We start from the raw sequence: 24215 nt of genomic DNA, 5'->3' as shown, positions 1-24215 counted from the left end.
CTTTATTAAGAGTCATTTATATTTGAGACATTTGTAGGTAGTAAGATGGACATTATTAAGTTGATGACATTATGCTTTCAGCCAAAGTTCAACAAAAGAATTGGCCAATCCTCTTGAAGTTTTGGACCCGTTTTGTTTCATGTCAAGTTCTAACCCTGCCATGCACAAGACATAGTTCATCATGACCTAGTCCTTCATCCACTACCTTGGATCCCATGCAGAGAGAGATAAAGCATGGTGTTATTACAAGATAACTTAGGATGCCTTTTGGCATTAGAGTTTCCTTAATGATATGTGGAGATGGTTCATAGATAAAAATTAAAAGAAATTTTTGAATTAGATTAACATATTTCTTTCCATGGTTGGTAGAATTCAGGTTTCCAACCAGATCCTTATTGTTAGTCATGTTTATATTTCTTCTTGTTGGTTGCCGTCTAAAGCATGTTACAATTAACTGGTTTAAGCAATTAGGAATTTTATATGGGCTAAGTGAGGCAATATGAGAGATTCCAGTTACCTAATGGATCCACCACATTCAACTAAAGGATAAAGGAGGATTGAGTATCATTGACCCGTACATCCAAGATAGTTAACTAAAATAATTGATTAACACATAAAAAATTTCAACACAAATATGTGTGGATTTTTCCTATTAGCTACAATGCACCACAAATTTAAAATAACAATTTTGAACATTAATATAATAAATGACTAACACGTCTATCTACAATAAGACTTCTCACCATGGTTATACTCTATATTTAACATTTAAAGATGAGAATAGTCTACAAACTTTTGAAAAAAGAAACACTTTACAATATTACCTAGATAATCTTTTATTGATTGAAGTAAATAATTATTAAGACTTTTGATTTATATTTCCATCTATACATACATTCATTGTATTTATGTCAATAATATCATCATTCTCCTAATAATAAAATCACAAATCTAATCTTTTATATATAAAATTAATTAAAACAAAATTATACATAGTATTTTAAATATTGACTTATAAGATTTGTTAAATAAAACTGAAGCATAATCTTGTACCTCTTTTCGGGACGAGTGTTCGTTTCATAAAGTAGTTCCAAACTTTCATGAACAGCAGATTTCATTCAATGGAGGAGTTTCTTTTCGTTTAATTGGACGCTGTTCCCATCTCACATGGCCTGTCAGGAGATATGAGCCGTCAACAGACTGATACGCTCGACATCCATTTTCTTGTTGAATTATATAATCTAGTCGAACCAAGCTCGATTTATCGCCAGGTTTAGGGTTTAATTAAAATGCAGGCAAAAACTCTGTGAAAGATCTTTCTTCCGCAGCCATAATTTCTGCTCAGGAACCCGAAACCGAACACAGGCGTTTTTACCGCTCACAATCAAACTAAGCAAGTCACTTCTCCGCACAGAAAGCCCTTGGTACTTCCGCAGCAGCAAAGGGTAGCTACGAAGCCTCTTTCTTCCGTGTAAAATAGCACGCTTAGAATCTCCGTTAGTTCTGGGTTCGATTCTCAAGAGTGGTCGAAATCAGCCCTGCAATTTTGTGAGACATTGAAAGCTTTGTGAAACATTGAAAGCGGCGAGCTCCATTAGGAGCCCAAACATACTGTGTTGGCGTTGTGCATGCGGAATCATGGGGAGCCCTATCAATACCATCATTAACGACAGTAAGGACACGCCTGAGCAGCCTGCTCAACGCTTGGTGGAATGCTCACACGATCAGTCTGCTCAACAGAATTTGACCCCCGTGGAGACCAAAGGGGTTGAGCCTCTTCCATCAGAACCCTCGTCTAATACAAACATAGAGACCTACACCATCCCCAGCTATGCACGTAAGTTTTCACCGCAAATTTTGTTTATTTTTCTCTTTTGTACCGTCACTATTGAAAAAGAGTCTATTCAGATTTTCATTTTTGGTTTAAACAATACGTATAACTTATCTGAGATCTTTGAGCATTAATGTGTAAATTATCGATTTCGAAGCTCTGCTCTGCTACCGTTCGCTCTGCATGTTCTGTAAAATACAAAGGTTTTGCAATGTACCTCCTTAATGGATGACGTTACTTTTAAATTCAATGCGAATGCAGCAGCCGAGGAATGCCGTTTAGGATTTCCATGATAAACATGTTTCTGCCTTGTCTTTTTTATATTGAATATTAGTGTGTGAAAAAATGAGTAAACGGCAATAAGAAATGCCACGATGAAAAGAAATAAGAGTTTATATTCGTATTTATAACTGCAAAGTAGTGATTGTCCTGAAAGATTTCATGGAAACTTCGGTGTCACAAACACTGTGTATTCTATGGCAAGAAGTGTTATTGGCACATAATTATCCTCATTATTAACACTTAGGCTGGGAGTGAAGTTCCTGGGAATTAGGTTTTAATATCCTCTCACTGGCAGCTAAGTCTTCTGATTATACCCGTGATCATCTTTACATGACTAGAAGTGAGGGTGTTGTCCGTCTCTTTGCAAGTGGATTGAAGCTTCAAGGAATTAGGTTTTAATACTTTTTCATTGCCAAATAAATTCTCTAGTTAGCTACATAATTATCTCCCACTGTGTTTCTGGGACAGGGACAGCAGGGGATGGGAGGTTTTTCTAAGGGGACGCCACTTTAAATGATAAGGTATTTGAAAAATTTAAAATAGGAAGTTTCAATTATACACATAAAACATTCGTTATATACATTATAAAATCATATTGCGAAACGTTATAGCTGAATTGAGAATTCACATTAGAGTCAACACAAACTAACAATTTCATTGATAAGTAGGAGATAATTTCCACAGCAAGTCAAATTGTGATATTGCTATCACGATTTAACTGTGTAGTTTTTGAGACAAATTCATTGACCCCTGTTTCATGAGTAGTGATTGACACGAATCCATCTCTCATGAGAATAAAGGGAACACTTAGCGCTCATTGGATCTAGGTGATGCTGTGTATATATATTATATAACACTGAGAATTGAATGCCTTAAGCCACCAACTTACAACTAAAAAATGACAAAAACATAGAAGATCTGCTGCTACTAATCATTATCTACTAGTATAATCTTGGAAATGTATCACTCGGAATTTGGGCTTCTAGTTCTATCTTGTCACCAAATAGAAGGGTCTTTAATTATGATAATTTAAATTGATAATTTTACAAATCATGAACTGTTTTTCATTTGAATGGGGGTCTTACCTATAGGAAATTTCTAGAAATGTTAGCTAAACTGTGTATTTTTTGCTGAGCAAACAGGTCTGGCAGTGTTACAAACAGTGTACTTCATTGTGTTGCAAGAAATTTTTAAGTTTTGACTTTTTTGATTTTTTTAATTATGAATTTGCTATTATTTGTTTTTGATTGTCAGGTTGGTTTTCCTGGAACAAGATTCATGAAACAGAGCGAATTTCACTTAATGAGTTCTTTGATGGTAGATCGTCTTCTAAAACTCCAAAAATTTACAAAGAGTACAGGGACTTTATGATCAATAAATACAGGGAAGATCCACTCAAAAGAGTGACCTTCACAGAAATGCGAAAGTTTCTGGTTGGGGATGTTACCTCCATTCATAAAGTTTTTGATTTTTTGGAGACATGGGGATTGATAAATTTCCAGGCACCTTTGGATTCCAAATTACAGGCATCAACCAAAGCCTTTGCTCCAGTTGTCATGGATAATGTTACTCCTAATGGCATTCGTGTTGTTTCAACTCCTAAAACTGCAAAGCACACGATGTTGCCAAGTATGAAAGGAAAATTATATGGCAGAAAAGTTAGTGTTGGACAAGAACCAGCTTTGGCATCTTATAGAGATGTTTTCAATGAAGACAAGGTAGCAGAAACTACAGGTAGATCAGAAACAAAATCAACAAGTTTAGAAAGAGAACCTACTTCAAAGCTTTTTTGCAATAATTGCAGGGAAGAATGCACAGCTAGCTGCTTTAATTGCCAGAAGGTATCTATTTTTCAGCATGATATTACTGCCAATATGGTTACTTTAATTTTCAGTATAATTAGCTATATTGTATATTGCCCACAGTTTCTTTCAAATAATTAAGCATAATGCCTCATAGATGTTCCGATTCACCTGCGTTTTCCTATCATCTCATTGATCCTCATAGTCAGATTATTCAAGGCCACATATATATCTTCATTTGGTTATTAATTTCCTTTAAGGTTGTCACTATTGAGAATGAAGGCTTATGTACTAGCAAAATTTGGAGTTTGTTCTGTTGACTTCGGGCGGCATTTGTCGCAGCTGGTGCTCCCTCATTTTCAGATAGGTTTTTGGAAAGGGGGGACTGGTTTTTGGGGTGGCCATGTACACATATCTTTAGGTGGTGACTGGCAGTGCAAATAGTATACATATGCACACAAAACATGAGCCCAAAACAAAATTTATTTTTAAATCTAGAGTGGGGGTGTGGGGCAGTGCCTTTGTTTGTAGGTTGGATTCAAGGGGCGAAGTCCCTTTCACTAACCCCAAAGTAAGGCTTCTCAGACCATAGGGACCTTTATGGTGCAGGGCAGTTTTCTTAATTTTATTATTATGTTCTCTAGTACCAAATATTCATTTTTTAAAGAACTAATGGTGAAGCTGGGGAATCTGATAGACTTAAATGGCTGTGCAGTTCAAGACGGGAATAGCATCATTCTTGAATAATTGTAGCCGTTTCCTTAATTTTATGATTATGGTGCCGGGCAGTTTTCTTAATTTTATTATTATGGTCTCCAGCACCAAATATTCATTCTTCAAAGAACTAATGGTGAAGCTGTGGAATCTGATAGACCTAAATGGCAGTGCAGTTCACGACGGGAATAGCATCATTCTTGAATATTTGTAGCCATTTCCTTCATTTTTGGTATAAACTCTTTATGCTAGTCAGCAGAAACTCACAAAAAATAATGATACTTGATAACATCTACTATTACATAGTATTGTGTGACAAAATAGACTACTAAAACAGCTGCTTTTGTGTTATCAAGACGAGAAGGTGCTTTGAAGTAAACAAAAACAATAACAAATGTTTTATTAGTCTATTTTGTTGCCAATACCACGTTCATTGGACCTAATAGAGCATTCGAAGTGAACCTCATCAAAATGCATTTCCATTGCTCTTAATCATTGCATTCGTTTTATGCTAACATGTTTGGTCAACTATGTGTTTCATTAGGAGTTGAACTTTGTGCCAGCTTATGGCTAAATGTGATCGCTATTAAGGCTAAAAGCTGATACAAAACATCCTTGGTACAAGCAAAAAAAGTAGAAGATGGCATAGCATGGCATGGCATGGTAGTAAAATATCTTTCCATAATGTCCCATTTCTAGATTACCCTATAATTTGCCCTAGAATCACAAATTCAAATAAAAAGGGAATATAATATAGTTAGAGATATAACTTTATCCGAAAGGATTCCAAGCAAGATAAATCCTCTCTCTTCTTTAAGATCATCCAATCATATTAGACAAATATTGAAGTTAAGATTCTTAAGATCAACCATTACTAGGGTTTGAATATGTTTTTGTAATGTCACCTTTTTGCCTAGCATGTCAATAAATAAAGACTTATGTTAGCCTATTGTCTATTCTCCCCATAGGGTAAAGCATTAAGTTAATAAAGGTGGTTAAGTGTTTAATTAAATACGAGGAGGAAAAAGCTATGTTTATAGGGGCCAATTATTCATTGACAATTATTAAAAGGGGCCAACTTAAGTTATGATATAGGCTATGCTCCACGGAGTTTCTGGAACGGGGACGTTTTAGGGGACAAGGATGTGTTTTTGGTACAGGGACGGGTCAAAGCCAAAATTTAGGGGATGGGTCCTTAGGGATGACGATAAAAAACATAGGGGATTTTTTTATATAGAGAGACAAAATTCAAGTATGCATATCATAACATTGATAAACCATTAACCATTGATATTTTAGAAGATCAATACGTGGAAAATTATCAAATGACAAATACTGTGTACTTCCATTATAACAATATCACATACACATATAGCAAAAATCAAAATGTCTAAAGGCTCCAAGTATTATGCATGAAATCAGAATGGAATAAAGAGAAGTTCAACTAAAATAGTAAGTAGTAAATACTAAATGCAATCTTCCTTCACTGCTGCTGCTGTTGTTGCTCTATGTTTTTTTCTTCCTCTTAGCAAGTACGTCATATCTTAAAATGAGTAGGAGAGTTCGTGTTTTAGTGTTTTAATGGACAAATATGGTTTGCATATTTTTACCATGTGTTTAAGACAACTATGGACCTGCACAAAAAACAAAAATTTAGTGTTTTGCTTTTACCCGACTAGCTGGATAAAAGGGGACAGCCAGCCGTTTTGGGGACGGCTGGAGGGAATGGTTAGAAGTTTCGAGGACGACTAGGGGACGACTTTGCTGTCTCTGGAATTGCTGGCCATCCCCAAGTTTCCTGCCCAAAAGACTCTGCCGTTTCGGGGACGTTTCTGAATTTGGCAAATAGGGGATGGCTTTGTGGACGACAAAAATCCGTCCCTGCATCCTTGTGTCATCCCTGGGACGGGTACGAGTCCTAAAACATAGGGGACACGTCCCCATGGAACACTGCATATAGCTCTTTCATAGGCCAAAGTTGCTAAATAAAAGAATTAGAAGAAGGAAATCAACAACTTTTTGGCTGGGGAGTTTTATAAAAGGTTATAGTCGGGGTTTTGAACCTCATTTTATTATGAGATGTTGATTTGTTACTTGATAATTTCTCCATCGTTATTGGTTTGACAATAACAACCATATTTGAGGATGGAAACCCTTGTATATTCGTAGAGTGGAGACCCATCACTAGTTGAGAGGTGGGATCACTTTGGGTTCATCATTGAGCAAATTTCTTTAGTTTTAAACATGATTTTGTGCAAAATTTACATGTTCTAGCATTGTAATAACAATATATTTGATGTATAGCCTTGCATGTTTTATATCATAATCATTATTCATATTTGTAATCGATTATCTCCTTGGAAATCTATATTGTTTCATTGCATATTTGCATGTTGTTATTTTGCAATGAAATGAAGCAAAACATGTCAAGATTCAAATACCCAAGTCAGATTTGAGACAGTATCTGGTTTTGGGATATTTCGTTTTATAAAAGCCTTAAATCCTACCAGCCTTTGGGGTTTATAAGTGTGGGAAAAATCTCAGTTACATGTGAAGGTTTTCAGTTGCATGTGAGCTAGCTGCTCTTGCATGTCAGTTGCACATTATTTTGAGCAATCCTGGTTAGTGGATTTGTGTTGCATGTTAGTTTGGTGGATACACAAAGGGTTGCATGGTAGTTTTGATCAAGTTATGAAAGTGGGTTATTGCAAGTCAGTTTGAATTCATTCTATGTACCCTAGAGTGGTAGGATCACACAAAAATTACACCAGGAGTAGGCTAGGGAAGTTGCGGATAATCTCATTGTTGAAGAAATTAATAAGAGGAGAGTAAAAAAGCTTGCCTAGGGACATGGATAATCAGCTTAATGATTTCTTGACTACTTTTGCCCAACAACAATAGCAAATGCTGCAACAATTAGAAGTGTATGATTAGAATCATGGGTCAGATGGGATTGGACCATTTAGATAGATCACTTCGATCTACTTTTATACCAAAAAGAGAAGAACAATCATCCTATAAGTTCAAAATGATAACATAAGAGGAAAGAAAATTCAAAGGAGGTATGCAAAATTCGACATGAATAATTTGATAAACATGCAAATTTGAGCCGTGAGGACAACAGGAAAGCATTGGAGAGTGACTCATGTGAGGCTTCATCATCTTTGCAAGAAAATTACAAGAGGATTCTATAATAGAGAGAAACATGACTTCTCTTGATGTTAAGCATGAGATTGATTTTTATAATGATGGTTTGGATTGAAGCAGACAACAATAAACATTTGATGATTTTATTGATAAGTGATCAAGGTGATTTATACCTTGAAGGCATTTACATCAAATGACAGTTTGGAGGAAGTTAACAGTTACAAAATTGTAACCAGTCGTACCAAGCATTGTAATAATAATATGCCAAGATTGCCTGCCTTATTACATTGATCCAAAAAAACACCAAAAACACCTTAAGGACCTTCCCTTAAGGCTTACATAGAAAAACAAGCTGATTACATAATTTGAATACATGTTTTGAGGAAATGAACTTCTGAAGTAGCAGACCTTGAACCATGCATGGCTGCATTAAGCTGTCTTGTGACCCTCAGAAAGGTGTAGCTTTGAGCTGTGTTCCTAACCTCACATTCCTGAACACATAATCTTGAATTATTGAACAATGATTCCTAAGAGACGTGACTGATCTCTATCATTGTCTAGTGACTGTCAAAGGGTATAATTCTCGATCATGTACTCTGAAGCTCGCTTGACATCAATCCATATTGAACACAATTGTCTTCAAAATGCAGCTTCACAAAACATATATTCTTTACATTTGTCAGTATCAGAAAATAAAAGAAAGCAGTGAACAAAAAACTCAAAAATCTCTTCTCGTTAGAGTACCATCTCAAAGAGAGAAGCTGACTTGAGATGATGGAAGTTCCTCCATCCTCCAATGCCGCCAACCTCCAGTATTACATCATCAAACATCTAAGCCATAGCAAGGAGGAAGCTTTGATTTACCAATTAAACTATTCTTGCCACTCTTCAAACTTGATTTGGCATAATAGAGATTTTGTGTCTTAACTAGAGAAATTTCAACAATTTGTAGCATCTCAATAACATCCTTTGGTGTCATGTCCATATGATAATTGTATGAAAATAATTCTAGTGCGTTTTTGTACTTAATAATAGTAATCACGAGGACAATCATATGACATCCCATACACACCATTTTACTGGGTAAAAAAAATCATCTTTTGTTATCTCATTTCTCTGTACACCAATGTTCTTAAACTGTGGTACCTCACTATCATGTGATCCAAAATTTATATAAAGGTTAATACCACAAGTTGTGAGATGATGTTTACTAACCTTTTCTCTACTCACTCAGTCCATCTTAAGAACTTCAGCTACATACTTCACAGGCACGCACTTCCTCGCCAGTCTAGTCTCTACACGGTAGGTCTCAGACTTCATCACTTCTTTGCTTGCACAAATTTCACTGCGTGCTTCTGATAAGAGAATGATATTAAATTCTTGTCTCCATCTGTTTTTTCATGCCAAACAATTACCGAGCAACCGGTTTTGCTTATCTTAGTAACCGAGAACACATCCAGCATTTCATTTCTTCAATTTTATCATAATTTAACATTTGACATAAGGTGCAATGCATTCATCACAAAACTAGATACTAGATACTTCGAAAAACCTCGGTGCTGACAATCAACTGGACCACCAAAAGTTGCATGTAGGGCAATATCTTTGAAACAAAAAAGCATGCATGCTACAAGGGCTCACAAGGTTCTACACACCGTCACATTCAAAGGCAAGACTGATCAGAGGATGGTGATGATTTAATATATAGTGTGTGACACACTAATTTCATTTCAAAGGCCCCAACACTTCAAACAAAGTGTCTTGGATACTTATCTCTTCCATCATATAAGACTACTGTAGACCCACATGCGCTTTACGTTTTTGATGTCAATGTGGAACTAGAGGAGAAGAATGAAGGTCTCTGTCATGTAAAATTTACAACAGTAATGATCTCAATGAGAATCTCATGTGCAACTGTGCGTGGATTCCAACTCTTGGGAGATATCTTGGCGACCTTCACATTCTTTTGTAGATAGCCAATGTCTCACTTGCAGCCATACTCATCCGATCACAGGCTCAACTTCCATCGCAGATCACAAGCACAAGAACCTTCAATGCTCTGATACCAAATAAAACTGATAACAATAAACATTTGATGATTTTATTGATAAGTGATCAAGGGAATTTATACCTTGAAGGCGGTTACACCAAATGACAGTTTGGAGGTAGTTAATAGTTACAAAATTGTAACCAGTCGTACTAAGCAATGTAACAACACTATGCCAACATGGATCCTTTGGGTGATCACAATTGATCTTTTAGTGTGTTAGTTGATTCTAATGTTGGTAGAATTTGTATACATGAAGGAGAATTAGAACATGTCATTCAAGGACTTATGGGGAATATGGAGCAAAAACCTTTGGTGCGGGAAGATTTGCAAGACCATTTGGTGATGATTGATGATTCCAAAGAAAGTCAAGAGGAGGTCAAAATTTTGGTTTGGGTCAATGGTAGTTTACTTCCACATTCTCATGCATAGCAGCCCTTACACATGGAATGACTAATGCAAAGGAGTCTAGTGTTGAATATGAAGTTTTCAATAAAGAAGTGCTTGTAAAAGGTGAAGACATGACATGAATGCATGACAATAGTGTTGATTGTTATAACAACAGTGATATATCTCTTCATCCTCAAGATAATGCAACCCACAATTATAGAGATGGCAATGTTATGGGGTCACCTAATATTGAGGGCAGATAGTCATGAAACATGGGTTGATGATGCAACTAGTAAGAGAGCAGATTTTGTGCATTATAGCATAGAAGATGTAAAGATGATTCAAAGTCAGGGTGGTTAGTTGCTTCAGAACTCTGAGTACAATGTTGTCATTATCAGAGTAGCACAGCAAATTGATGGAGCAGTGTTCCTAAAGTTAATATGGGATCCAAGCATTTGGTTCAGCATGCGGTGTGGATTGCTTGAGGGCAAGCAATCTTTGGAAAGGGAGGACTGCAATGACCCTTTATGCCTAGTACATCAAGAAATAAAAATACAGACTAATGCTAGCCTATTATCTATTCTTCACATAGGCTAAAGCATTAATTTAATAAAGAGGGTTACGTGTTTAATTAAATAAAGGGGAGGATAAAGTTATAGTTATTGCTAAAATGAATTTAATTATTATCGGCAATAATAAAAAAGAGGGCAACTTAAGTTATGACTTAAGTCTTTTGTAGGCCATGGGGATGAATTATTATGTGAGGCAAATATTATTACTTGTGTAAATTACTATATAAAAGAATTAGAAGAAGGAGAATAACAACTTTTTGTCTGGGGATTTTTATGAAAAGTTCAATAGGGGTTTTAAGTCTCATTCTATTATGAGATGTTGATTTGTTACTTTATAATTTCTCCATTGTTGCTTGTTTGACAGTAGCAGCCATATTTGAGGACGAAAACCCTTGGATATTTGTAGGTTGGATGGAAACTTAACACTACTTGAGAGGTGAACTCACTTTGTGCTCATCATTGAGCAGAATTCTATTGTTTTAAACAGTTTTGGAGGAAAATTTATCCATGTTCTAGCATTGTAATAGCAGTATGTTGATGTTACATCAATGCATGTTATATATTAGAATTATTATCAATAAACTTGTGTTTGTAATTGGTTGTTTCCTTGGAAATCTATATTTGGTTCCTTGCATGTTTTGTTTGCATGTCGTTATTTTGTGATAAAATGAAGCAAAACATGGCAAGATTCGAATACCAAAATCAGATTTGAGAGAGTGTCTGCAATGAACCCTGATTAAGTCATGGATTAATAATGGCATTTGACCAATATGTTATTTTTATTATCATCAAATAATTGATCATTCTTCACCCATTATGAAGTCATCTTTGTAAAGTATTTAGAATATAGTTTATTATCAAATATATATATATATATATTGGTTGATAATCGCTTTTGATTGGAGCCTTTGAACCTGTGGAGACACATTTGGGGGACCCCTTGCCCCAGGTCTTCCATATATTTTTTTCGCTCAAGACATGTGCCAGTTAGACATCTAAACTTTCCAATTCCTTATCACCCTAACTCCTTATCTCTCCACCTTATCCCTCTTCACTCCGTCCACCTTATCCCTCCATTCATCTACACCTTATCTCTCCAAGTACTCCACACAATCTCCTTATCGCTCCAGACAATCTCTTTATCTCTCCACGTGTAGACCAAGCAGCAATTGCGAACACCGATCATATTGGCCAAGAATGTTGAAGATGCTTTATAACTCCTTATGACTCCTGAAATTACTGCCATTGTATCACCTTATGACTCCCAGACAATTGACAACGATCCTTGAAGACTCGGCCAGCATGGTTGTTGATCGTAACCTCCACAAATTGCACACAAGACCACCTTATCTCTCCGAACACATTAACCTCCTCTCGAGATTAATTAGTTAGTAACATTGTTCACCAGAAGACTGAGACCACAACACTCCACTGAGGTATGAGGGCTCAGGCATGGGCGACAAAACAACTAGCACTCCACTCCACGTCAACCACATCATCAATGGCAAGTTCATTAGACTATTGAAACGAGTGAGGGGGCGGGCACGACTTGAACTAAGGACTTCATGCTTGTGAGGCTTGTGATGTTATCGTCACATTGTAGGTCATCCCAACTAAAAATATTCATATTACTCTTGAATAGCATATAATAAATAAATAACACTAATCAATAATAATAAAGGAACCAAAATAATCACCAACACATTAATGAAATTGGCCAAATCATCGAAATCGGGCAAATTGCATATGGTTTAATTGTTTTATTTTAAGGAAATGCCATCGTCAAACAAACCACATAACCCTTCAAAAAGGCACTGAGGTCAAGGGTCACGTCGATTGTTGGGACCCTATGGCTTTTATTTAGGGGGGAAGTACAATGCAGAGGGGAAGAAACTTAAGAATTGGCTTAAAAGGAAGAAAAGTAAGAAGTTTAAAAGATATACATCTCCCATGAGATATATGAAATAAAGGATAAAGGCATCGAGTAAGATCATACATAACCCTCGAAGTCGAGGATTAGAACTTTGAGAGTAAAGAAGTCCATAATTTGAAGTGTCCTTCACATAATGAAGCACACGCTTTGCGGCCATCCAATGATCAGCCTTGGGAGTTGTCATGACTGCGAAGTTGATGTCAGGCCTAGTAGCAGAGGTAGATGAGGTTGTCTACTAGTTGCTTGTATGTAATATCATCAACGGGAGGAGAATCAGACTTGGCTGATAACTTGAGACCTTTCTCTATGGGTGTAGATGCAGGCTTGCAATCTTGCATACAAAATTTGTCTAACAAAGCCCTGGCATATTTGGACTAGGAGATAAATATACCAAAAGATTGTTGCCAAACCTCAACTCCTAGGCAATAATGCATGAACCCAAGGTCAGTCATATTAAAACATTGGCATGAATTCTGTTTGATTCCCTAAATCAAAGATGTCGAACTGCAAGTGATGATCAAATCATCTGCATAAGTAACCAGAAGGATGATGTCACTGTTAGTAGTCTTGATGTACAAATTTGAGTTTGAAGAACTCCTCTTGGAGCCTTGGTCACTGAGGTACTTATCAATTTTTATGTACCATGCCCAAGGGGCATGCTTCAAGCCATAGAGAGCTTTTACCAATCTGAGAACTTGATGGTCTTTACCAACAACCTTGAAACCAGGAGGCTACATCATGTAGACCTCGTCATGGAGATCAACATTCAGGAAAGCACTCTTGACGTCCATTTGATGGACCTTCTAGCCAAATTGTGCTGCCATGGCTAGGACTAATATGATTGCGCTCATCTTTGTAGTAAAAGCAAAGGTCTCCTCATAATTAATGCCCTAACGCTAAGAAAAGCCCTTCGCAACTAAACAAACTTTGTACTTATCTAAAGTACTATCCGATTTTTATTTGATTTTGTAAACCCATTTGCAGCCAATGGGTTTCTTCTTAGGTGGAACATCAGAAGGACCTAGGTGTTATTCTTCAGCAGGTTCTGGTGTTCAGATGTCATGGCCTGTTCCCACTCAAGAATTCCTTTAGCCTTGGAATATGTTTGAGGTTCAAACACACTATGAATGTTGGCCATGAGAGAAAAGTTAACAAACTTTGTAGGTTTTCTCTTTTTCCGAGTAGTTCTCCCATTAATGAGCTCATCATCACGAAGATCAACAAGTGTCTTAGCCCACCACTTAGGCTGGAGAGGAGAATGACCAACATTTGTATAAGGAGATGCTTGGTGATCAGGTTTCTCATTAGAAGAATTTGGATCAAACTCAGGTGAAGCATCTACAAATTGAGGTGATCCTACAGGAGAAGCTGGAGGTGTCTATACAGGGATCACTAGTATAACTAGAGCTACAAGAGCTATGGAGCCCTCTCATCAGGTGGAGTTAATGGAAGCCTTCTCCCAATTCATGAGCCTTCATAGGCTGGTATGTTGGATCAAGAATAGGAGAAACATGCATGAAAGGTCCTATACTACATCACTATTGTAGATGAGATGAGATGTCTCAACATCGATCAGGTGGTAGGCTTTGCGAGGACTACTATATCTAGCAAGCATGAGTTTTTGACTCTTGGCATCCAACTTGGTGCTTGATGCAATAGGGGTCCAAACAAAAGCAAGGGAGCCAAAAACTTTCAAGTGACTGATTCTGGGCTTGCGACCTGACTAGGCCTCTTCCAGAGTTTTACCTTTGACCGCCATTGTGGGTGACCGGTTCAAAAGATAAATTGCACTGTTGATTGCTTCTGCCTAACACTTCTTTGGAACATGTATGTGTTCAAGCATGGATCGAGCCATCTCGGTGATTGTTTTGTTCTGTCGTTCAACTACACTGTTCTGTTGTGGTGTGTGGGGTGTGGTTAACTGGCTTTTGATGCCATGAGTATCCAAGAAGCTAGAGAATTCATTAGAACAAAATTCCCCCCATTGTTTGATCTAAGAAAAATAATAGATTTCCTAGACTTTTTTTCAACTAAAGGTTTAAACTATTGAAACACATGAATGCATCTGATTTCTTTTTAAGAAAATACACCAACATTTTTCTATTGAAATTATCAACAGACAATAGAAAATACTTGGACCCAAGAACAGAAGTGGCCATAGGGTCGCAAATATCAGCATGAACAAGCTGAAGTACGTGAGAAGCTTGCCATGAATCGCCAATGGTAAAAGGTGTGCGATGTTGCTTCCGAGTTTGGCATGCATAACAAACTCCAAGCTGCTAAGTTTGAGTCTCTGGCAATCCAAGGACAAGCTCATCTGGAGCAAGCTGAGAGAGATAATGCACATTTAAGTGCCCATATCACTGATGCCAAAGTGTGCTAACAGAAGATCGCCGAGCAGCCATAGCTTAGTCTCGAGAATCACTAGAATCAGTAAGTTGGAAAAGACCATGATCCTCAAGACCCACTGCAACAGTAGACCGAATTGCCCAATCAGTGATGGTACATTGATGTGAACTGAAGGTGACATCCAAGTGAGGAAAATGTCGTAGTAACTAATTGACTGAGAGTAGATTTAGTGCCATCCCTAGAACATAGCACACATTGAGGAAAATGAGATTCCTCCCAGCAAACTGAATCTGAACGTTGCCTTTGCTAACAATGGTGTACTCTTCTCCACCAAAAATAACAAAATTTGAATAAGGTTGGTAGTCAGTAAACTAGTCTTTGCAGTGATTGAAATGACGAGAGGTGCCTGAATCAATGTACCAGGCAGACGAGATGACTTACATGATTTGCAGGTCTTTTAGCCATCAAGGCGTAAAAGGCAGATTCCGTCTGCTTAACACTGTTTGCTTTGGGCTGCAAACCTGATTACTTAGATTGGGCAGCAAAGTGTTTCCAACATTCAACTTTCATGTGACCAAACTCGTGGCAATAGTTGTATTGAATGTTCTTCTTCTGGGACTGTTTGAAGTTGGAGTAGAGGACTTCTACTAAGAAGACAGCCGAGACTTGCCTTTATCCTTCTAAAAGGATTTAGCATCAAAGGCTTGCTCTGTGGAGGTAGAGTTGGAACTGCTACCGAACTATTGTTTCCACCGATCTTGCTGAAGCAAAAGTGTGTAGAGATCGGTGAACTTCAGATCAACACCAGAAGACGTAATGTTGAGAGTCTCGATAAATAGCTCATAGGACTTTGGTAAATTTCGAAGAGTGATAACCACAATGTCCTCTTCCTCCATCTTGCGACCAATGGCAAGTAATTGATCATGGATTCCCTGAATCCTATTTAAGTGTGCTTGGAGCAAGGTTCACTCATCCATGATAATAGAAAACAGAGTGTTCTTCAAAAAGGAAGCTCTGCTTTTGTCAGAAGTCTCATGAAGACCTTTGAGATGTGCCTATATCTTAGTAGCTATTTTGCCGGATGGAATCTGAGAGAGCTAATCATCAACCACGGATAATTTGAGAAGCATAACCGCCTCTCGATTATTCAGATCCCATGTATTTTGATTAACACTAGGAGTAGTCGGATGTTTTGTAATACCCAGAACAATTTGATCGGTATTCCGATATTAAAAAATTGCTATTATCCACTGCTTCTAAGTGCCATAATTTTGACCATTGAATTTTGAGTTGTGCTTGAATAGAATGTTTGTCAGAGATGCCATGGTACGTTTTTCAATGAAAAAACGTGAAAATTTGTGAATGCACATTCTTCAAGGCTAAAGAAGACCCAAAAAATCTGAAGGATGACCTAAAAGAGAGCTCGAAAAACCCAAAAAAAAAATGTTGTCAATTTCTAGATTCGCTGGCTCGAAAATTGGGGCACAACACTCGAGGCATCCAAAAAAACTGATGACAACCCAATTGAGCTCTTGAAAAACCCATCAAGAATTTTTGATCAAAAAAAATTTTCGAGCTCAAAATTTAGGGTTTCGAGCAAAACCCTACCTGGCTGTAAAGAAAGCTTCAACTATGGCAGATCTGGGCAAAAAATTGCAGAAAACATCCAATCCCAAGCTGAGTTGTTCCAGATGTTTGTTTCAAGTTCCAACAATGGCAGATTTGGGTGAAAGAGAATGGTTATTGCAGACGTTTTGTTGCTCGAAGCACAACAAAAATGCCCATTTGCGAGCTGCTTCAGACGTGTGTTTTAGACACGATTTGCAGAGAAAACACGAGCATTTCAAGGATTTGTGTCGCCATTCACAGGTGTAATGAGCCGAGTGTTTTGCAGTAAAAAATTCGTGCGATAATCACTGAAAATCATGTTTAAAAGACACGCAGGAATAGAGTAGCAAAAATGCACCTGGGAGTAATGCGAATGTACAAAAACCCTGGTTGCAATTTAAAGTCAGATCTCTCCGAATGGAAAACCCCAGTTTGAAGCAAAATATCTCGGATACTTATTTCCAAAATAGCGATTGATAATTTCCAAAAAGAAATTATTATTTAAAAAAAAAAAAACCTTTGCTCTGATACCATATTACCAAGTAATTGGTAAACTACTTGCTTGTTATTAACAAAGACTGAGAGGTCTATATATACAAAAGAATAAAGTGATATTTCCTTAGGAAACGATTGTAAAGAATAGAAACAATCTATTCTAGCTTAAAAAAAGCTAAAAAAGCTAACAGATAACTATAGCTAACTAAATATTAGAAACATTCTAATATATACAATAGATTACAAATAACTACCATTACCCAATAATAGACGATTACCTATTATCGTAATAATCTGACCCTTCTATACAATTCTTTATATCAAAATTTACAGACAGTTCTCCGAGTGAACATTTTTAATACTTTAACCAGGGCTTTAGTGTCTAACCAAAATGACAAAAAATAGAAAACACCATTTACTTCATCTTTATCCCTGGTTTCCATTTTCAGGTATGGCTTCATTCCACCTTCCTCTTGCTCTCTTGGTCCTCCACAGGCAGCCTCTCCTCAGCTCTGCTGTTGAGCAACTGCTTTTGTCCTCGAAGCCTCTGCTTGTGCTCCACTCGCTACTCCTATTCAAAATGGCCCAAGCCACCCGCACTTTGCCCTGGTATTCATTCCTGTTTAGTTTGCTTGGCCAGCACACAAAGGGCACCATGCCGAACTGTGCTGCCTCCTCAGGATTTTCAATACTCCCCAAGACATCAAAACCAACTCCCAGCTCTGCCCACTCAAAAATGGGCTCCATCCCTAATAGCACATCCTCCTTTACCAATTCCTCATTACCCGCATATTGACTTCTGTGTCCTTGGCCAATTCCAAACCCCAAGTCAAGACCATGCCAAACCCCAAGTCAAGACCATGCTAATGATATTGATGTTTATGCAATATCTGTGCCTGGCTGTGTTAAATTCATCTCACAGCACCTCCATCACTGCCTTCACCACCTTTTTGGTTTTGCTCTTCAACATGCCTGTCAGTATCCTGCTCTTCACCCCTAGAAAACCTCCTCCTGTTCTTGTGGCATTACCAGTGAGAAATTGGTCTCCATCTAGTCTGTCAAATGTCCACAACAAACATGAGTCAAATTCTTGCTACTTCTGCTAACATTCCACATTTAAAGCTCTTCACACACTTCGCTGTCCCATTTCACACATCACAAGGCCAATCAGTAATCACGGCACTCATTCTTCTCATTACACCATCATTGCTTGGACGACGTCTTCATTACCGAGTAACATTTGAAGATTTTCAAAATCTTCCCATCACATTTAACCAATTGCTAACCTCAGCACCCATTTTGATGTATCTGCCACCTCATTTCCCAATGGTTTAATGTGGGTGATTTTAAATTCCTCAAAAAAATTAATTTCTTCTGAATAATATATATTTATTTTTGCAAATACAAAGCCTGTGTTGTTTCTGCTATTATTGTCTCCACAATTACTAGGGGCCTCCCTCCAAATGTAATTTTTTGATCCCCATCTTCCTTCCAAATCTAACAGCTTATATAGCTGCCAGAGCTTCAGCCACACTATTTGTTCCATCCACATTTCTCTTTGCTTCCAATCTCAAGATATTCCCTTGGCTATCTCTGGCCACACACCCTATTCCACTAGGTCCTGGATTACCTTTTGACGCTTCATCGAAATCAATTTTAATCCACCCATCCTCTTGTTGTTTCCATCTAATTACTTATTTCTATTCTAAAGCTGGATTAACCCAACTCTGCCCCTTCATGGGCCTCGAGAAGAGATATGTTAAAGATCAAGAATTTATTTAATAATCAAATTCATACATCATAGCATCATTGGCATTTGGATCAATACATCATAGTATCTTCTTCACAGCCAGTCACATCGTGAATTCTTTGGAAGTGCTTGCAAATGGCAATCCTCAAGGCTGGTCATCCTTGACTTGCCAATAGCATGGAAGGTCGACCATCCCTTTGTCTCCCAGTCCGCCTTGGAGGCTTTCTGTCCTTGATCAAGCACAAGATCATGGAAAGCTGGCCGTCCTCCCAACTCCTGTTCATCTTGATAAGAACATAAAGGGGGGCCGTTCTTTCATCTCTCATGAACTTGGAAGGGTTTTCGTCATTCCTATTTGCAAGACACTTTACAAATAAAAAACTGATTTCTCAAGGAATTTGCTAGATTATTGTTAACTAATATTTCTTGACAGATTGACAAGTCAAAAGTTGAGTAATCCTTGAATGCCTTATGAATGATTCTTTATTGATTTTTTGCAAACATATATGGCTGAATGACTACTTGTTTTTTAATATGAAGTGCTGCATCTATATGCCGAAGTGCTTGTGAGTTGATCTTTTAAATTGATTTCTGAATCGATGATCTGAATTGAGAATGAAATGATTCTTTAATGGATGGTGCTCAAACGGTAGATGTTGGAATGAATGATGATTGAAAGCTTGATGTTTGAATGATTTGTGTTGGAAAGATTCAATGCTTTAATCGTTCAAGACTTGAAGTTTGAGTGATGGATTGATTGATTTGATAAATTGATTTATTCCTTGGTTGCATGATGCATTTGCTGATTGATTGATCTTCCGTTCATATTTATTGGTGAAAGAGTTGTCACCTTTCACAAGAATCAAGTTGCCACCTTAGCATTACTATTTATAAGAACAATAATTTATTTCCCAATTGATTCTTTCATTCCCAACCTATGATTATTTTATTCCTTGCTTTGTCATCTCCTTCTAAGGATATGATCTTCCATTTATATATTGTTATTTGGGGTATCACGGCCTACCATTATATATGCCCTTTGAAAGAGTTGCAACTATTCATAATTAATTGTGGTCTTAATCCTTCATATTTTGATTACATTCCTTAAGTAATTGCTGCTGACTTTCCTAAATCTAATTTTATTTAAATGCTGTTAATGGATTGCTGGCCATGGTATTCTTTTGTATAATCTTAATTGACTCTTTATGGAATCGCTGTCATCTTATTTGAACACCCAGGTTGTGAGTTGAGTCCTGCAATCTTTTGTATTTCGAGGACATGACATCCTATGCAGCATATATGTTGAAGCTCGTAATTAATGATTCTGTGGTTTCTTCCTTTACTCTTAATTTAAAATTATGTGCTATTGGTAAATCTGTTAAGAAGGTTAGTCTCTTACCTATTGCATATGAATTAGCCGGGATTACCTAACTCCAGATTCAAATAATTGAATGCTTTGTGTTATATTGTTCTACTGGGAGGGCTCTAAATTGGTCGTCTTGATGGACAATCTTTTGGTTTTGTTTAAAGCTAGCTTCTTTCCCTTTTTTGATTAGTTTTTGGTAATGTCAAGCTAGAAGCAGGCCTACTGCAGAAGCTATTTCAAAATACGGAGGCTCCTTAGAGAATTTTCTATTGTGGCAACCAGATTATGTGTGGAATCTCGAATCAGGCAGTTTAGAATGTCAATGAATTTGTTAAAATATAGTCTGTGATGTTGAGCAGAAAACTAGATTGGTTGGTTTTGCATGTCTTAAGAGTGCTTAGCATATCCTGAAAGTACCAGTGGGAGAACAGAGCTTCTACAATCATGGCATTTAATTACAAACTTGGGAAGATCTTTGTCAGTGACATAATTGCTTCAATTAGGGAAACGGTCGGTAAAGATAATAAGATAATATGGTACAAGAAAATAGCATAGGTGGATTGATGATGACACACAAAATAGCCAAGCAAATAGGTGATTAGAATTTGATCTAGGTGATAATGTATTTTAAGAAGTTGAATGTGTGTTGTATTGATGCAAACATAAAGCAATTGCTGAATATCTTGATTTGAGTCTTATTTCTAGGTTTAAGAATGCTATTGAAACACAGTCTACAGTGCACCATATATGTAGAATATTCTCACTTCTGTTAAACTTCCAATTCAGAAAGGTTACCATTTTTCAAAATTCTATCTAGACACTTTCATCCAGCTTATCCCCGATTTTGATACAGGCCACAAGATTATAATGACTGGGGGGTGGCCCGAATTTCATGCCAAATTATGCACAATGAAGTGGTAGATGGTTCTGTTGTTAGCATGGAGGTTGCATAAAGACAGAATATAGTTTGTTGATGTGATCTGCAAGTGAATTAGTCTTTTGCTCCATACCTGTCTCACAAGGTTTGCCGAGCCTAAATGTTTTAAAAAAAATGGGATAAATTCGTCCTAAATTTTTCTGAAACAGGTTGCAGGTTGTCATTTTTGAAACTGTGAGTGAAGGTTGCAGGTCAGGGGTTACAAATTCTCCCAACTGGTTACACATTCTACCGTCTGCTTTCCTGTCTGCTTTCAGGGCATTAACCTCCTTGCTTTGCTGTCTGATTTCAACATCTCTTGAATGCCCTGCAATGAACGGGACCTCTGAAGAAAACTCGGCTTCCATTCCTCTCCGTCAGCAACGGTGTCTGAACAAAGCTCAGCTTCCATTCCTCTCCGTCGGCAGTTTGGAGAATGATATATTGATTTTTGAGATTATTTATTAGGTTTAGTTAATAGTTTAAAATTTTTATTATAGTATGTTTAACGTTTTGAGATAATTAAATTTTAGGTTTAGTTATGAGTTCTAAATTTTTATTATTGTATGTTTTGTTATTATTAATTTATTGTTGTTATTAATTTTATATTATTTATCAAATATTAAAACATGTCAATATTTTTTATTATTATACAGTACTAAATAGCATACACTTATAATTAATTATGTATACTTGTATTATTTATATTATTAAAACATATAATAGTAAAAATAACATATACTTATTGTTTTTGGAAATTACATTAGGTGAAATTAATCTCGATTTTTTTTTTTTGACTTGCCAAGCTTCATTCAAACTTCATAGTTTGCCAAACTCGAACTCGAACCTCGTGACTTAGCTCCATAATCATATGGATTTACATTACTATAAGGATGAAACACTTGGACAGCCAATTCTGTTATGTTTTTCTGTGCTGTATGATTTCTTTCTTCCATTTCACTTAAAAGTGTTCAACAGGATTGTTAAGAATACAAAATATAGAAATACTACGGAAAACTTGAAAAGCTAATCCCCATGAATTAGAATTATAGGAAATCAAATAGACAGATTCTGGTCTTTCCAACTATTTGTCCAAGATTCCAAATGATAAGATTTTATGGTATTTCATTTTTCACATTTTGCTTTTTATCTGGACTCTTACGTGAATACCTTATGGGTTTATTTTCTAATGCTAATCTTCTTTAGCAGGTAGGTTTCGTTCTTTGCACAAAATGTTTTGAGCACGGGAACTATGGGCTTGGGTTGTGTGCTGCTGATTTTAAACCCAATAATTTCAATCAAGAATCTATTGAAGTGGATGCTGATGGTTGGACAGATAAAGAGATTTTGCTTCTCCTGGAAGGTACTTTGCTTTACAGTGATGATTGGAAAAGTGTAGCTCAACATGTACATAACAAGACTGAGACTGATTGCATCATGAAACTCATTCAACTTCCCTTTGGAGAACAGTTTATGGTAAATGTTGGAATTGAAGGCAATGATATTAGCAGATTGAGAAGTTTAAGAAATGAAAAAAAAGCGTCTGATCAAGTATTTAGTGTCAAAGACAGCACTGCCCAAAATTACCAGGAAAATGAGTGTGAAGAAGAGATGCACATTACTGAGGATGAAATTCCAGGTCCTCCTCTCAAACGCAACCGTCTTTCTCCTCTTGCAGATGTGGGGAATCCGATAATGGGACAGGTGAGGTTAAAAACTTAATTGTTTTAATTGTATTTTTAAATATTTCATGAATCACTGTTGATTGGTACTTCTCCCAAGGTGGAATCTGTAAGATGTATCTAAATTGGCTTTTAAGAGTTTTTCTTACTGTTAGGTGTCCTTTTTGTCCACTATGGTCGGCTCTCGTGTTGCAGCAGCTGCAGCAGAAGCTGCTATTGCAGCTCTTTGTGAAGAGGATCCTTCTGCAAGCCAGATCATACATCCTCTGGAGACTAAATCACTGAATCCAAAATATGATCCTTCATTGAATGGGCTTGATTCAGAGAGGTCAATCGTTTTTCCAAAACTTTGTTTATTGCAGTATGACATTAGCATTGCTTCATCATTAGATACAGATCCTGATTCATAATTATATAGCACACTGCAACTTATTAATACTCATATTTTTTTGTTGCTTTCTCAATGTATTTAACACCAGCACAAGGAAGTCATTTCAGCTGGAGTGCAACAAAGAACCAGAAGGTAGAACAGTTTTTTTAATGCTATTTTTTTCTGCATTTTAGTTTAAAATTTTCTGAAGGTCTTACCTGCATGCCAATTTGTGATGGATATTGATTACCTTATTAATATCTCTCACTGGAATAGAAATTGTACTCTGTTATGACACCTTTTATCACAATTGTGAACTCTTCAGGTAGCATAAATGCCACTACATCTGCAGGAACTGTTGAAGATTTAAAAGCAGATTTTCCCGTAAACCCAAAAGACTTGCCTGCCACACATGTGCAAATGCGAGCCGCTATTGCAACAGCTTTGGGGGCAGCAGGAGCACGTGCAAAACTTCTAGCAGATCAAGAAGAGAGAGATATTGAACAGTTGATGTCAATTATTATTGAAAACCAGGTAGTTGACTTTTCTCAATTGACTCTGGAGCTTAACTTGAGCTTTTTGGAAAGATTGGATTGTAACCTGGCTTTCTTTTCCTGTATTAAATAACAGTTAAAAAAGTTATACTTAAAGATTGTGCATTTCGAGGAGATAGAAACAATAATGGAGAAGGAATATGCACTGATGGAACAGATAAAGGAGCTTCTACTCACAGAGCGGATGCATGTTATACGGGAGACATTGAATTCAAGTTTTAGAAAGTTGTAACACGACAAAACCTACATCCTGTACCTTGGTATTTGTTCTCTTTGCACCTGAAAGAGTATCTGATAACCAAGGTATATTGATAATTGTATAATACTTCTGTATCACTAGTCTTTAAGTTGTTTTGAGGAGTAACTTTCTTTGTCAGCTTCTTTCCTGTAATCAAACTTTTGTTCTA

General features: G+C 36.9%; 1 protein-coding gene across 2 annotated transcripts; it reads left to right on the top strand.

Moving 5' to 3' along the window:
- The first annotated feature begins 1026 nt into the window (after positions 1–1026).
- On the top strand, positions 1027–24215 carry SWI3A (SWITCH/sucrose nonfermenting 3A). Of its 2 annotated transcripts, none has more exons than XM_089801381.1 (7): positions 1027–1837; positions 3368–3954; positions 22409–22906; positions 23040–23212; positions 23364–23407; positions 23580–23788; positions 23885–24215. In XM_089801381.1, the coding sequence occupies exons 1-7, from the start codon at positions 1639–1641 to the stop codon at positions 24038–24040; spliced, it is 1866 nt and encodes a 621-aa protein (XP_089657507.1). In that variant the 5' UTR covers positions 1027–1638; the 3' UTR covers positions 24041–24215. The 2 variants fall into 2 exon arrangements, with proteins under 2 accessions (XP_089657507.1, XP_089657508.1); XM_089801382.1 differs by having other exon boundaries at positions 1031–1837; positions 22412–22906.

This window comes from Cupressus sempervirens, chromosome 9 (genome assembly GCF_028749045.1).
Source record: "Cupressus sempervirens isolate cs-2001-9-10 chromosome 9, ASM2874904v1, whole genome shotgun sequence".
In the NCBI taxonomy this organism is placed as follows: domain Eukaryota; kingdom Viridiplantae; phylum Streptophyta; class Pinopsida; order Cupressales; family Cupressaceae; genus Cupressus; species Cupressus sempervirens.
This window is presented reverse-complemented; position numbering and strand designations above follow the sequence as displayed.

Bases quoted from the DNA above. Each gene is read 5' to 3' on its own strand.
- SWI3A (XM_089801381.1), top strand. From the start codon at position 1,639: ATGGGGAGCCCTATCAATACCATCATTAACGACAGTAAGGACACGCCT. The intron at 3,955-22,408 runs GTATCTATTTTT...AATCTTCTTTAG, and splicing joins GCTGCTTTAATTGCCAGAAG to CAGGTAGGTTTCGTTCTTTG. The intron at 22,907-23,039 runs GTGAGGTTAAAA...TCTTACTGTTAG, and splicing joins GGAATCCGATAATGGGACAG to GTGTCCTTTTTGTCCACTAT.